General features: G+C 51.8%; 1 protein-coding gene across 7 annotated transcripts in view; it reads right to left on the reverse strand.

Annotated features, from left to right (window-relative positions):
- Positions 1-15,768, reverse strand: part of PLEKHM2 (pleckstrin homology and RUN domain containing M2) — a 31,008-nt gene that overhangs the window by 3,466 nt on the left and 11,774 nt on the right. For 4 of the 7 annotated variants that reach the window (XM_068915756.1, XM_009670964.2, XM_009670961.2 and 1 more), the window contains exons 2-15: positions 12,187-12,293; positions 11,874-11,983; positions 10,611-10,710; positions 10,124-10,211; positions 9,386-9,572; positions 6,917-6,976; positions 4,139-4,373; positions 2,301-3,086; positions 1,917-1,986; positions 1,711-1,801; positions 1,446-1,510; positions 1,146-1,234; positions 306-438; positions 27-217 (exon numbers count right to left, since the gene is read on the reverse strand). In XM_068915756.1, the coding sequence (XP_068771857.1) occupies positions 27-217; positions 306-438; positions 1,146-1,234; positions 1,446-1,510; positions 1,711-1,801; positions 1,917-1,986; positions 2,301-3,086; positions 4,139-4,373; positions 6,917-6,976; positions 9,386-9,572; positions 10,124-10,211; positions 10,611-10,710; positions 11,874-11,983; positions 12,187-12,293 (2,312 nt within the window). Of the gene's footprint in view, positions 1-26; positions 218-305; positions 439-1,145; positions 1,235-1,445; positions 1,511-1,710; positions 1,802-1,916; positions 1,987-2,300; positions 3,087-4,138; positions 4,374-6,916; positions 6,977-7,371; positions 7,501-8,034; positions 8,083-9,385; positions 9,573-10,123; positions 10,212-10,610; positions 10,711-11,873; positions 11,984-12,186; positions 12,294-15,768 lie in introns of all 7 variants that reach the window. The other 3 variants (XM_068915755.1, XM_068915754.1, XM_009670963.2) reach the window with 2 other exon arrangements.

Raw genomic sequence — 15,768 nt, forward strand, 5'->3', positions numbered from 1 at the left:
CATAGCCCCATGGCTCGCAGCCCCACCTGAGCACCACGAAGCAGGTCTTCCACTGCTCTTTGCCCAGGTATGAAGTCCCTGCCTTGTAGTGCAGGATGCCGTCCTTTGTGACTGCATTTTCGGCAGAGGCGTAGCTGTTGGGAGTGGGTCCCAGCGCCTCGTCCATGGGGTCCTCCCAGTGGACAAGGCCATAGAAACGCACAACCACGTCGCAGGCCTGTGAGAGACAGGCAGAGAAGTGAACGGGAGGGATTCTCTCATGAGCCTCTGCCACATTTAGCGATGGCTGGAGTATCCCAGCTCACCTCGCACTTGGACTCCTGGGCCACAAACTTTGCGAGCGCCAGTTTCTCCATGGTGGCATCCGTGAGGATACTGGGGTAAGGGGGCTCCCGGCACCCTTTGATCATGGCTGACTTCAAGGACACCAAGAAGAACCTGAGAAGGAAATGGAGATCTCTGCTGAGGCCAGGGCCTGACACTGTAGCAGGAGAGCTAGAGTGCCAAAGGGGCTTCCCCTGGATAGGGGCTCAGCCCTGGGGACCCACTGTCTAGACTGAAGGGTCTAGAAATGAACCCACAGTCCAAAGGCAATGAGGACTACAAAGTCTGATCTCCAGGAAGGAGGTGGGTGAGCTGTGAACTGAAAGACCACACCGGGATACAGACACCCACGCTCAACACAGATGACACTGACCATACAGGCCCTCAAGAGGCACAAGATGCCTCTTGAGCTGACAACATAAAGACAGACCTGGGGACTTGCTGTGGGACCTTGAAACTCCAGAGCTGGGACCCTGAAACTCAAGACCTCTTCCCTGCTCATCACAAGGCACACAAGGTCTGCATAGCTCAGTGGGCAAGGCTGCCAGCCATGAGGAACATCAGGGATTGCAGCAGGGATTTCCAGGCAAGCTACTGCAGTATTTGGGCTGATTTTTAACTTTAATACTGCTCAAAGCACTTCCAGCTGTCCACAGAGTTCAGCTGGTGGCATCAAACTGAACCCCAAATCCCCACTGGCTGCTGGACAGTCATTGGAGTCTCCTGCATCTCCCAAATCATGCTGGGCGTCCAGGGCGCTGGCTGGAGGCCCTGCATGCCCGAAGGAAAGCGCTACGGTTCGCTGCATGGTCCCTGCTTACTCTGTGAGAGCCACATCTGCCGTGTCGAGCAGGAACTGCTTCCTCCGATTGGTACACACCAGAGTCACCGTCTGCTGATCCAGCCCAACCTGTGCCACACAAGGCAGGTTAAGGAAGTGGGATGGGGAACAAAGTTTTACCAAAGTTTGCAGAAAGCCCCTGTGGTACCTACCATGAGGCTCTTCACCCTCCTGCAACCAAAGAGATGAGGCCTGACCCCACCCTCCAACACCCATTAGTCCCTCCTGCTCCTCCCCTCCTAACCTTCAACTCAGCTGCTCCAACCCAGCCTGCACTCACCGAAATGTAGTCCAGCTCGTTATAGGAAACAGCCTCCTCCACCATGTATGGCTTCTCTGCTGCCCCTGGCACAGACACAAAGAGCCACGTGAACAGGAGCAAAGCAGCCCAACACTGCCCAAATCCAGGCTGCAAGCCATGGGTCAGGCAATCCTTGCTCCCCTTGGCTTTCCAGCCCTCCAAGGGGTTAAATCCTTCCTAAACAAGAGTCCTGCAGGCTGTTAAAGCAGTCTGGACAAGTCCAGAGGCCATCAGGAAGGGATACCTTTCCGGATCAGGTACACGTAGCAATCTGTCAGCAAGACATAGATCAGCTGAAGGTTCCCCTCCATGTGCCCAGTGCTCATTCGGATCATCTGTGAGGAGAGAGAGGAAAGAGAAGAGCTCTCAGCCCACAGCCGAGGCAGGTATGGAGCCTAGGCCTCCGTGGGAGAGCAGCCAGGGACACCCACCCTGGTGTGACCGCCTTACCCTGAACAACTGTTCCTCATTCTCCCGAAATACATGGATCATCAGCAGTAGGAGATGGTTGTTATCCACCCTGTGAAGACAGACAGCAGGAAGAGGCTGAAAGACAGGACAGAGAGACGTGGGGCAGAGGAAGGCCCAGGAAGGGCAATCCCCTTCCTTATTGAACCTGTCCATGTTTAGGGCACTGCTGGCCCCCAAGATCTTCTCCTCCCGACCATCACCCCTTGAGCATCACCTTCATCCTGGAAAAGCATGGGCTTTGCCCACCAAACTGAGGATAAAGAGAAAAGTGCTGGCTCAGGCACCAGGGCTGTTTTGTTTGGAGGACACTTTCTGTGCTCCCACAAGGACCCCATGAGCTGAGCTGAGCTAAGCTTGCCTCACCTGAACTCAGAGGGGTGGGTCAGCTCTGAAGGACTGCCCTGACCTTCCTCCACACCAGAGTCTTCAGCGCTGCTCGGGGAAGGGCTGGGCTGCTCTTTCTTCAGCTCACAGAGAGCCTCTGGGTTGGTGGTTTCTGTCTGGCCAACTTGGGGTTCATTAGCTGCCCCTCCAGACTCTTCTACTGCCCCAACTGCTTTTCCCTCTCTGCTTTCTTCTTGTTCAGGAGCCTCAGGGCTACCAGAAACATGTGGCGGTTGGCCAGGCCCTGGAGTGTCATGGTGGCCACCACCTGATGCAGGAGCGTTTGGACTCTCAATGGTAAAACGGTAGAAGTCCATGGGGGCTGAAATCCCCTCATTAAGGTCGCCAGAGGACGATCCATCTGGAGTCTCCCCTGGCGTGCCGGTCCGAAAGGACTGCCCAGGAGGCTCAAGTGGGGCATTCCAGCTGCCGGGATCCAGCTGTCCGTTGAGCCTGTCCATCACCTTGCTCAGCGGCTGCCCCACGCTCTCCATAGACGTGTCCTTCATCTCAGGGATGCGCAAAGCCAGCTGGCCAAGGGCAGAGCGCTCACTGCTCTCTTCTGGTCCAGCCAGGCTTGGCTCACCACCCGGGGGAGCAGGACCATCATCTCCTGGCAGGTCATCTCTGTCACTCAGCCCGTTCACACCGCTATCTCCGCCGGCCTGCTGAATGCTGGCCTCAGGTGCTATTGGCGCAGTGGTGTTCACCGGTTCCTCCGGCTTTGCTTTCTTCTTCTTGCCCGCTTTCTTCCTCCTGGCTAACCTGCATGGTGAGAGACCAGCATAGATGTCACTTGTCTTTACTTGCTGAGATTTTTGCAATACAGAAAGAGGGTCCCATCCTGCCCCAACAATCTTCTTGTGGGGTTGTCTCTAGCACAGAGAAATTCTCCTACCAGGAACATTACTCGATATCACCCCTCTAAAAGGAGCCAGGCTCCCCCAGTATCTGTGCCAAACGTTTTAAGAAAGGCAGAAAAAACACAGCACACAGAGACAGTTTCCACCAATCCAGAAGAGCAAAGAGGTTTTTTCCACCAGACACAACATCTCGAGTCTCCTTTGGCTGTAAAGGGGATCACAAAGGGATGCGGAGCAAAAGGGGCTCTCAAATCATTGTTTGAGAGCAGGATGCTCGGAAGGGAGGTTTCCTGGAGAGGGAAGAGGACGGGGGAATGCCATGTCTCTGGCAGCCAGAAGAGGGAGATGCAGCCTGGAGCGCACTCCAGCTGAACAGCTTAGCAGGATCCCGACTGCAGAGGTGCTCAGACCACCAGCTCCCAAGGCTGCCAAACTGCTGCCAGGTCACCTGGCACCATGGCCCTGCTGTTTAGGAAGTGAGCACAGCACTCCCCTTTCTGCCGGAGAGCAAGGAATGATAACGCAGCTCAGAGATCTCTCCCCTGAGCTTCCTGGCTGCCAGGAAAAAATAGGGTATGAGGGCAAAGCACAGGTCTGCTGGGCTGGTTTTGGGGTGCCCCCATCTCTGGAGCTCTGGGCACAAGCAGACAGAGTTTTGTGCTCTTTGTCTGGGTTTAGGAGCTCCTAGGGACTCCCGAGGCTGCAAGGAATCAGTCGGAGCACAACAGGTCTATGGGCACATCTCACTCGACGAGTTTAGCCACAGCTCGTCGACAAACAACAGGAAAGAGGGGAGAGAAGATCTGAGAGCCAAGGTCGCTGCAAATCTGCCACTAGCTGGAGAAAGCTTAAAACAAAAAGCACACGGCTTCCTTTCAGCTCTCCACTACAGGTTGTTGGGCAAAGGAATTTATGTTGCCCCCTCTCCCAGCACCCCAGCAGCTCTATCCCTACCTGATGACCTCCAGCTCTGTGCAGCTCTCGGACTGATCTGTTCCTTCAGGGGTGGCTTCGGCTTTCTCCTGGGAAGCAGTGTGCACTGGTGTGGTCTCAGTAGAGGACGGCACGTCAGCTTTCTCCTCGTTGAAGGGGTTGTAGCGCTGCGTGGGGCTCTTCACAGAGGCCTTGCTGCCGTTTGCCTCCGAGGCAGTGGAGCGTGGGCAGCTGAGCGTATCTGTGAGATCTCCATCTGGCAAAGACAAGAGCGGAGAAGCAGGGTTAATATCAGACATTGCTGCCAGCCCAGAGCTGGATGTTAAATCAAGCAAAGCTGCACACTGGGGGCTCAGGGCTGGGCACTAAATGGTCACAGTACTGCTTGAAGAGCACTGTCGTCCCAGCTCCAGGCTCCTTGCAAGGGGGACAGAGAGGCCAGCGCGCAAAGCCAGCGTTGCTCTGTGTTTCACACCAATTGCAATTGAGAAAAAGCCTGGAAACAAAAGCTCAGACAGCTCAGTCGCCTGGGAGCCTGCACATGGATTACGAAATAGAGGCAGCATCCCTGAGCAGGAACTGATGGGTTTCGGGGCCATGGTGCTCCTTGGCAAGACAACAGCCGCTGGCAGGAGAAATGCCCAAGGGGAACTAGATGGAAATAGCTGCACCTACCGTGAAATCAGGCTCGCGAGGTTGAGCTGCCATCACTCCTTGCCTCCCCGGGGTTTGAACTCTAGATACGCACCCAAGCCCTGGGGGCAAGCTCCCATCCTCATGGTCCCATGCAGCCCCCCACAAAGCAGAGGCAGGGAGATCAGCAGCATTTTACCCTGAACGGTTACACAGGGACTATCAGAAACCCGTTGCCCCATTCCCTGAAACAGGGGGACAACGTGGGAAGGCCCAGGGCCAGGAGAGCTGCAAAGACACCACGCTCGGAGAGGGTGTCCTGCATCGTGCTACCTTCTCCCCGGGGACTGGGTCCTAGGAAGACGTTCGCTCGTCTAGAAGGGCAGTAATGGAGCCGGTCCATAAAGCGATGATCTTTGCGGAGCGCTTTATGGAGCCGGCTGCTTTGCTCTGCTTGCACAGCACGCACTGGGGACAGGAAGTGTGGAAAGGCGGACGCAGCATTCACCGGGGGCAGAGGAGAGCAGGCTGCACAGGCAGGTCCTAGGCACAACTCGCTGGGCCCATGTGTTAATCTTAACACAGAAAAAGAGCAGTGGAAAAGGGCTGTAGGAGTCATGCTCAGAGTTATCTGTCTGCAAAGTCAAGGTTAAAGGAAGGTTACCCCATGCCTTTCTCTTCTCCAACACCGTTCAATTCCAAAGCCAACGAGAAATCGCTCGGTAGGCAGCGAACCCCCTTCTGAATGAAATGACTGCCCTGTGAGAGCGATATGGGGGTGTACATTTTGCGTAGGAAAATGAAACTGCTCATAAAGTCTCATAAAAGTAGTTTCGTGAAGACCTGTTTCAAAACAGTGCTTTGTTCCTGCTGAAATGCCGGCCCCGCAGTGCAGGGAGTGTGAACTGTAGCAAGGGAAGCAAATCAGTTGGATTTCCAGTGTCCAAATTGACAGAGAGGAAAAATGAAATGTTTAAAAAGCTATTTCAGCCAGCTAGCCTGTATCACCAGAAAAATGTATGCTATTTTGCCTAAACTCTAGTTGTTTCTAGTGGTTAGTTTAGTCGAGACAAAAATCTTGGTCCAAAATACAGTATTTTACCCTGGATGCATCTGCTGAAAAGAGGGAACGGCAAAAGCCTCCTTAACTTCTTGCGCTGTGTATAAGTGGCAAGGAATGCATCGCTACTGCCTACCATGACCTACCCAGGAGCTCAGAGACAACCCGAGTCCTCTTCTGCCTGAGAAGGGAAACTGGCACTGCCGCCTCAGGGAGTTCACCGGCCCTTGCTCCCACTGTAGGGAAGAGTGGCTGCAAAGCAATACGCCGGGCTGCTTCATCCAGGCCTTTCCCAGGCGGATTGGGAGAGCAAGCGCTCCGGGAGAGAAATCTCATTTCCTCCCCGAGCTTTGCAATATTTGCCCGTGATCACAGTACAAAGGGTGACAGCCTGGCTACTCACACTGTGCCGTAAGAACAAAAATATCTCTGTGTGTGGGGTTATAGAGAAGATGAGAGGGAGCGTGTTAGAGGCCGAGAGCCATCCACATGGAATTCAGGCAGAAATACGCCAAATATTTAGGCGGTACCAGCCGAAGCAATTCAGACTTGAAGGCTCTGTCCAGCTTTTAGTTACAAAGGACAGAGCATGGGTGTATCTCCTCCGGGGGTAAAGCAAAGAGAGCTCCTACTCCTGTGACATACACAGGGTACGCAGGCTGCTCATGGAGGAAGGAGAACAAATTCCTCAAAGGTAGACACGTGCACTTGGCTCTAAAAGCCAGCTGTAGCTGAACCGCACTCGAAATTTCAGCCTCACGTGTCTGCTACACAGAGTGTCAGGGCAGCTGAGCAGACACTTCCAGAAGATTCAGAGGCTTCGCCAGAGGCAGGAGAGTAGTCCCTCTGCTCCGGGATGTATGGCCAGAGGAGTATGTCCGCATATGCCAGGAGTCAGGGAAAATGTCGTGTGTAGTCTCACTGGAGATGAGATGCACAAGCTCCCCATTAGGGGGATCTTTTTGGCTCTTTTCTGCCTCTACTGAATTCCATCAAGATGTGGTATTTGCTGGTTAAGAAATGAACTGGGGAGCATGCAGCAAGCTTCAGGATGGCAGCAATGCAGAGAGAAAACCAAAAGGTTGTAACACATGAGTATGTCCCACCTTCCCAGTCTCTGCTGGGCATGGACTGCATTGCTGGAAAGACATCTCCAAAATCATAATCTACAAAAATGAGGGATAAAACTCAGAATTAGAAATACAAGCAGTAGGGAGGGATGGGGACCAGGGGAGCATGTGATGGGAGTTTGGGGAGGGAGACAGGAGGGGAGAGAAATGAAACAATCTTCCATTGGTTTCTGAAACGCGTGAGAAAATAGTTAGGGAACATGGATGCAAACGGGAACCAGCTGCACGACGGTTGTTACTGTTGGATGCTTGCATTGTGGGAGCTACGACGGGACCAGTGAAGGATGAAGCCCCATTATGTGAGTTGCTGGAAAGCTAAAACGGTGTCATCCAGTGCCTGCGTATCCAACCCCACCATTGATCTAATCAGAGAACCCCTTTGGGAAGCAATTTCAGCTCTCCATGCCTCAGTTTCCCCACTTCACACTTACCTCCCACAGATACTGTGATGTTTGACTCATTAATGTTTGTAAAGCCAGGGGTCTGATTAAGGGGAAAAACTTGTCCTCTGAGCTTAAAATCCCAAACTCCACCTACATTCCCAGGGTAGCAAGACACTCCTGTTAAAATGAGGAGCAGTGAAATAGTTAATGAAGTTGAAGGGCAGGGGAAGGCTGCAGAGACCCTGCTGAGGCAAACAGGGAGAATGGCAGCAATGCCTTTCCTTCGGGGATCTGACACGGCTGCCTCCCTGGTCTCGCAACTGACCCCTCTACACATGAGGAAACAGACACTGATCACAACTGCTGCCCAGACACAGGGAACAACCAATGACAATGCCAAAAATGGAATCTAGCTCCAAAATCCCTTGGATCCCCGCTCCAAACCCTTCTTCTTTTCTTGAGCATCAGACTTCTGTCCTCCAGATGGATTGGAGAGCGTAGCCCAAACCAAGTGACACCCCTTGCTCAATCAATTCAGACAGGTAGGAGATGTGCTGGCACTGGGACATGTTCTGCTGATGGAGGAACAGGAAAACAAGCCAAGGGGGTGCAGCATGCAGTGAAGCAGCTGCTTTTGCCAAGCCTCTGGGGACAGAGGAGCTTCCTCCCCCGACCTTTACTGCTGGGCTCCTTTTGCTGTCTCCAACTTACCTAAGATGCTGCTGACAGGCTGGTCATGCCAAGGGATTTGGGGGTTGGCTGGGAGGGGGAGAGAACACACAGGACTTTGGCACATTAAAAAAAACACCATGGTGCAATATGTCAGCGGGAGGCTGCTGTTCTGTGCACCTCGGCAAACCACGATGCTTCACTGACAGCAAATGGCTCTGAACCATTTCACGCTTGCAGCATGAGTACAGGCACTACGGATGAGCCCAAAGCAGTGCTGTGTGTCACAGCTAAAATATGCTATAAAGGTGCTAATGCCCACCCCTGCTTCTGCGTCTTTCTTCCCTGGCTGTTCCTTCTCAACGTCTTTAAGGATCACAGTTTCTATCTTGCAAAGAATAGATGACCGGCAAATACTGGTGATGAAAGGCAGCCTGCTCCTTCCAGGTTGGGCAGACCCTTGTCTCGGCAGGGGGGATTTGTCCATATGCGTATACAGTCCTGAATTCATTGCATCCAATTAACACAACACCACATCTACTCCAGAGCCCCCTAATCTTGCTTCATTTCAGCTGACTCCAAAAAGAAACCAGCCGAATGTTTTCTGGATTAAGAACAGCAGCAGCAGAACTGTTTCTTCATGTGAAGCATGCTTCATGCAGCATAAGAGCTTCCTGCTTCAGCCTGGAGCAGGGTAAGGGGGCAGAGAGAAGGCAGGTTTCTTCTCAGTTCATCAGAAACAACGCCCAGCTCAGACAAGCCCTCTCTGATACGGATAAGGAGTTAAGTTCAACAACTTATCAGGCTGCTCAAGATAAGATACATCAAGATTAAAAATAGCATCTCTGAGAGGACTGGCTGCCTCTCCCTCAGATTGCAGTCACGGAGGAAAGACTTTGGAAACTATTCCCCATCATCTCCAGCATATATGGACCTCTGGACTGCAAAACAAGCACTTAAAAAAGGTCCTCTGCAGCCCTGTGTACCTGCGCTGAAATGGAGGTCATGCTCAGATATGGGCCCAGCTTTCATTCCATGGGGAAATTTCACCAGTTCTTGCAAAAACGCACACTCCACATGGAAATGTGGCCTGATGTAATAGGCGTAGGAAGTCTTCCTCTCCCTGTCTCAGGTAAAGGGGCTGTCTCCAGCTTAAATCACAACGCAGCACTGCCCTCTCATTTCCGCTGGCCGCATCTCCCAACGAAAGAGGTTCAAAGCCAAACCTCTGGGTCTCTCTTTGGTCCCTTCTGGCCCATCGTTTGCTACATCATTCAGCCTCTCATCCAGCCAACAGCTCAGCCAGTGGAGGTGTGGGAACACACAGCGCTAACTTTCCTGCTCTAACTGCACCCCTCTCCAAAAATCCCCTCTGCCCTCCGAGGCTGCTTACCTTCGCTGGATGGAGCAATTGCGCTGTCATCCCATTCCAGGTTGGTGGAGGTGACTGAATTGAAGGAGTTGAGAGACAGGCTGTCTGAGCCGTGGACCGAGCTGGGCAGGCGGTCCTCAAAGTCCAGCAGGTACTGAGGTTTGTAGTAATCTGGCATGTACGGCGCCAGATCCAGGTAAGGAGCATCCTGCAGAGAAAAGGGCTCGGAGTGAGTCAGGCTCTGAGTTACTGCATGCTGTTATCACAGCTCAGCCCAAATGACGGCACTGCCCTTGAACACCCTCCGATTGCCCATTTCTGCTGCCTCTCACAGGAAACCCAGCAGCTCCCTCCTCTCGCACTGTGACGCTGAGGGCTAGCCAGCGGCTTTGCGTGCACCGCTGTTTGCCTGGAGGGATGCCAGCACTTGGCACTGCACCTGCAGAGCTCACCTCCCTTTTATCCCCATCAACCTGCCGCACATCTGGCTGCCCCACGCCTGCCTTGCACATCTCCTGGACAGAGCCAGACCAGTACTGAGAAGTAACTGAGCAATAGGAATAAATCCCATTGCTGGATCTTCATAGAAGAGCCTTTCTTATAAGCGAGAGCTTCACGTTTTCAGCTGAATGGGAGGAAGGCCGACAAGAAGGTGTCTTGGACTAAGCAGTGAGATCTGTGGCACTCAGGACCTGCCCTGCTCTGCACACCTGATATCCCAGGGCCAAGACAGCTAGATAAAAAATACTGTCCCCTCACCAGGTCCAACTCAAAGCGGATGAACTCCAGCCCAGACACCAGTGTTAAGAACAAGGTCAGATGATCATGACTGCAAACCAGGGCGTTCCTGCAACATGGAGAAAACAGAAGAGCTTTAGAGCAGCGGGAAAAAGAAGAAACAGCTACAAGCACCCTTCTGTTTTCTCAGTCTTGGTGGCGTGTCCCCGAGCCACAGTGTAAACAGCTCTAGAGCTCAGCAGCTTCTTGGAAAACACAGAAGAATATAAAGGATACATCTGATGCTAGGAGTAAAAGCAGTAAATAGAAAAGATGCTTGCAGCCCCTCTTATAGGACAGTGCCTCCACATCTGGGACCCTTGTAATGACCATGCAGCACCTCTGCAAAACCCACATGGAAAGATCAGACCCTGATCAACTGCTTGTTCCCCACTGGCAAAATAGGGCTTGCTTCTGAAAAGGAGGGATACCAACACAAGCCCAAATGAGAATAAGCTGGGATACTCACTTGACATAGTACTTGTGCAGCAGGCTTAGATTCTCCTGAAACAGCCTCAAATAGCTCTCCAAGGAGTTTTCGTTGAGGGCTAGGTATAGCCATGCCCGGCCTAAAAACAAAGCAGCGGAGAGATTTATCTGCAGGGAAATGCCTGAAAAGAGAGGCAAGCCTGGAAATAATCACAGATCCATTAAAAAATATAAGATTGTTCATTTGCATTCATTTGAAGGGAGCAACTGACAGCTGGGAAAATTTGTGGGAAAAATACCAGAGGGAAAGGAGTGAGCAGATTCATGGTCTGCCGTGGGAATAAGGATAAGAGACTGTGTGGCAGCCAGTTGAAAAAAACAGACCCATGCGTGTGTCCTTACGGCGCAATGGGAGCCTGCGGGTATTTTCAATGGGGACCAGCAGGCAGGAAAGATAGAGGGAGAATCACTCTAAATCAGCACAGATGCAATTTGGGATATTACATGAAGGCTGGTGCAGAGAGAGGTGACGGTGGAGTCTGTGCTCAGCTCTGCTCTCACCAGTACTCGGGAGCTGAAGGATGTTGGGATAAGCAGGCAGAGAGGAGGAGGTCTCTGGGCATTGTTCAGTGTCAAAAGCAGCCTCGGTGGTCCCAAGCATCCGCTACCAGCAATTCATAGCAGGGTAAAAGAAGCATCAGGCAGACAATGGCTACAGCAAGACATTCTGGGGTGAGATAGATGATGTCCCCCTGCATCCCATCTGCCAGAAACCCCTTCCAAAAGCACTCCTCAGCTGATTGCTTCGGTTTCACAGTAGTAAAAGCACGGCTAGGTCTCTGACTTCTCAGCACCTGGTTCTGAGACACGGTGCAAAGCTCAAAGTGGCTGAGATACAGAGCAGACAGGCCCAGCAGGACTTCTTCAGGTTGTGTTTGAGGTCTGCTGTTAGGACCCAGTCGAGCGCCGAGTTTCTAGGTGCAGATCTGAGCACCCAAACGCAGACTTGGGGGCACCTTGCTTGCAACTGATAATCGGGATTGTTGAGTTTTAATCTTCAAAAGGATAACCTTCCACCTTGGCTCTGTATTTTTAGCGCTATCCTGTAGTTACTACAGGACTCGTCTCCCTGGCCCGAAAAAGGCAAGCCAGACCCAGCACTGAGCTGCCTGCTAACCCCAGAGGACCGCCTGAAGCCCCAGACCTTGAACGTGTGGCCAGCACAACCTGCCTGGGTCTCCTGCTGGATGTCCCCAAATTGATGTTTGTCCGCAAAGCCAGGGCAGCGTCTGCAAATACTCACTGCGTCCCAGGTTGGTGGACACATGCTGAAGCACTTCTATCTGTTTGATAGCTTCCCGGCGGGTGAAGTGAACAACTAGCACCCAGTAGCCCGAGGAAAGATCTTGCAGCCTGGAAGAAAAGAGGCCCAGAAGAGGGTTAAGCGAAGGATTCTTTATCTATCTCCACCCCAATTATTCCTTAGATGGCTTCTCCATGCTGAGGCAGGCCCCAGCAACAGGCTACGGACGTGTCTACAGGCAAAGCATGGTGAAAAGCATCTGAGAGTCCACAGAGAAATCCGGTGGGCCCAAGATGTGCTGGCCTGCGCTCACCCATAGAGCAGAGCATGGTCCAGATGTTCACAGAGCCGCTGCAGGACCTTGTCATGGTTTCTGATGGCCGGTGTCTCATCTTCGCAGGCAGCAAAGTAGCTCTGCAGCTGCAAACAGAAGAGACAGGATGGCTGAAACAACCTTCTACAGCCCACTGAGGAGGCAGTTGGAGATGCCTGCACACTCACAGCTGGCACTTTAAACAGCATTTGTAACTCTCAGCTTGCTAAATCTTGACACGAGTTACTTTTGGGGTGTAGCAATTGGTTTTAACAGGACTCTGAAGGCAGTAACACACAGAGGGAACTTCACCCACAGAGATTTGTGCACATTTCGGAGACTAATCAGCACTACCAACTTCCCTGTTCGCTGCGCACACGGGCTGCCTAGCCTTCTCCTTTAGAGTTAACAATACAAAAGGGTTCAGGTAGTTCCTCCACAGTGGTTTAGCTGTTGCAAAGCCTTTCAGAATAACAGAGACAAATCAGGGCTCTGGACTCTGTTTCTGCCTCTGCCACTGACAAGCCCCTCCTAGGTCTCTGGGTCCTGCCTCTGAAACTCTGGACAGCAAGAGACTTTGTTTCCAGGTATAAAAGATGCTCTTGAGTCCAGCAAAAGGGGGAACGCGGAGGTTTCCTCCTTACAAGCAGCTCAAGTGAATGCTGTGATGCTGGATATCGATGCTAGACCACTCAGAGCTGCCCCAGTCCTTGCAGCCTTTCAAATACAGGCTGATAAGGATTGCCTGGCTCAGGGCTTTCAGACATGCCACCTCTCCAGATTGCTAAAGGAAGAGCTGCCTCTGCTAGCTCCTTGCTTCTGTAAAGTGGGACAATCGATCCCAGTGTGGACCAGCAGTGGTTCATAAGCCATCAGACCAGGCAAAGGGGCAGAAAGAAGGGAGAATCGAAGGGTGCTGAGGCAAAGCCCAGACCTCGGGCAGGCACAGGTAACATCAGAGGCACGTGGGACAAGGGCAGCCCGATTCATCTGGAGTCGTTTGTTTCTGCTGGGGTGCGGCTACATCGCGGCATTACATCACGTAGTTGCTGCTTTCTCAAAAAATCAGGACAGCTTGACTCATTCTCGGTTAACCTGTTGGCAGCTGCAAGAAGCTGATAAAGTTAGCTCTGAAGTTAGTGCTGGCCCTGTAACCTGCTCACAACCAAGTCCTGGAGGCTCAGAGTGTAATTTGTTTTTCCGCTTCTGCAAAAATCACTCGCTAGAAATCCTATTTCCCTTCCCGGCTGACCCACTGGCCTTCTCCTGTCCCTAGAGCTTAGAGATCTATTTAGCTCCCCGTCTTGCACATACTTCACATTCAGGCAGGGAGTTTACTCTCCCAGGAGGTAATCTCAACTCTATATACTACCTTTATCACCCTGGTTGGAGACAAGTGAGCATGGCTTAGCTGAGCCACGATAACACATCACTTGTACACAAATTTCATGACCGTATATGCCTTTGCCAAGCCTCACCAGTTACACGATAGATTTAAAAAATAAAGCATGCACAGAACATCCTTTCCAAGCCGTGGGTTTCTATCCAGAAATCATGGGCTGCTCTAAGAAAAAACAACCTTGCACTTGGAAACTTCTCCTTGCCCTGAAGATCAAGCAAACACGTTAGTTAAAGGTACTGGGAATTCATCCTGGAAGGAAAGTTGGGGCCTTTGCACATCAGTACAAGGTTTATTCGTCTGCTCGCAGCCTACTTGCCAGCCAGATGCTTCAGCAGCCCGCTGATGTGCCTTCCCTCCTTGTCCCTCTTGCAAGAAGAGCAACACTTGGAAAATGTTCCTAGGCAAGGGCTCTAGCACGACCCCTTCATCCTCATACTTTTCTCTAGGCATACCTAGTGCAGAGCCTTCCTACCCTGGTCCGAACAGAAGTCAGCAATACCCTTGTTTCGTATCTTCCCAGTGACAAAGACAACTTGTGCCTGAGAGCGCGTGAAACAACAAAGCATAATCCATATCGACTGTTGCGGAGCGGTGATTCAAACTAGGCGGTACCTGACGTCAGGCTCATGCCATTTAAAACTTCCATGTCACCAAAGTAAGCCCTGCTGCAGCATAGCTATCAGCAACACTTTATTACTTATCTGGGCAAAATATCGGACAAGCAGAGAGACTGTAGACTCCGTATAATTACAGCCAAGTTCTGCATTTAAAGAATCACATTTATACACTGTAAAACTTGACTGCATTGTGCTTGTCGAGTCTGACCCACCCCTCCAAGCCAGAAACTGGTTTCTCGTCTTGAATTATTACTACAAACAGAGAAACTCTTTGAGGAAAGCACCCAGTCTCGATGTAAAATTTATCCAGGGGATAGAGAACGCCTCACAGTCCCTGGGGGAACTGTTCCCAGGAACACTGTTAAAAATATGAGCATATCTAGCTTCGACATTCTCCTAGCTGGAAGATCTTGTATCTCTCTGGAGAAAGGCAGCTCTCAGCTAAGAGGGGAGAGTCAGGCGTGTTCCTGCACGGAGCTGGTCCCAGCCCTTACATGGGAAAGAACTGCTGAGCTGGAAAAATCGTGGCCAAATTCCCTCGTCCGATCGCATAGCCCAATTCAGCCCGTCCCAACCCTGTCTAGTGGAGGCGGTAAATTCCCTGGGGCAGGAAATATGCAATAATGGTCTGTTTGCAGAGCTGCTCGTGGCTTCTCCTACGACACATGGACTTTCACTACACTTAGGTGAGGTCTGATGCTTTCTAGCTTAGCTGCTCTTATTCACTTTTTGAGAGGAAGCCGTCCCAGAAGATTTTGTTATTAATAGATAGCCCAGACCCAAAGCGGGAGGAGAATGCCCTCATATCCCACTGTTCAAAAACTATTTCAGGAGCCAGCTGCCGCCAGTGTTTAAATGCGTTCCTGGATCAAGGACACCAGTGGAAGAAACAAAGTCATAATTCAGAGCTGTATCCCTCAAGGGATGGATAGATGGAGTCATGGGGGATCACAGGGGGCTTCTGCACATGAGCCTGGAGGAGCCCCTTGATTTGGGGGAGATGGATGCTCTCAGATGGGGGAAAAAATACAGACTGGCTGGAATGCAGTGATTTATAAAATAAATGCCTGGCCAGCCTGCTGGCTGGAGCACAAAGGCTGCTCAGCTCTAAGCTGCTTGTAAAGCGCCCGGTGGATTCCTGCTGCGCTGCAGGCGTGAAACGCAGCTGATCCTCCTCCAACTCCTGGAGTCGAGGAGGCGGCTTTTCTGCAGTATTTGGAAATGAGGGCAGGAAACACGAAACAGAAATGTGCTCTTTTATCCACAAGTTTCTTTCACAACGCATGCTACCAACAAGGAACCACACAGCCACACTTTGCGCGCATTCCTCGGGAAGGTCATCTTGGAGGAACACTCTTGAGCCTGCCTTTGCCACTGACTGGAGTAGCAAAAAGAGATGAGCAAGTAGAAGTGTTTCCTCTTTTTCTTTCCTTCCTTCCCCAAAATAACTTAGATCATTTCAGTCCTTGTAACAGCCCTTCCCACAGCCAGTTCACAGCTTCCAACCCTCTGCGACTTCTCAGCGTTGCTACACGGACCGAGTGGCTTGCTGCTTTGCTGGGA

This window comes from Struthio camelus, chromosome 21 (genome assembly GCF_040807025.1).
Source record: "Struthio camelus isolate bStrCam1 chromosome 21, bStrCam1.hap1, whole genome shotgun sequence".
In the NCBI taxonomy this organism is placed as follows: domain Eukaryota; kingdom Metazoa; phylum Chordata; class Aves; order Struthioniformes; family Struthionidae; genus Struthio; species Struthio camelus.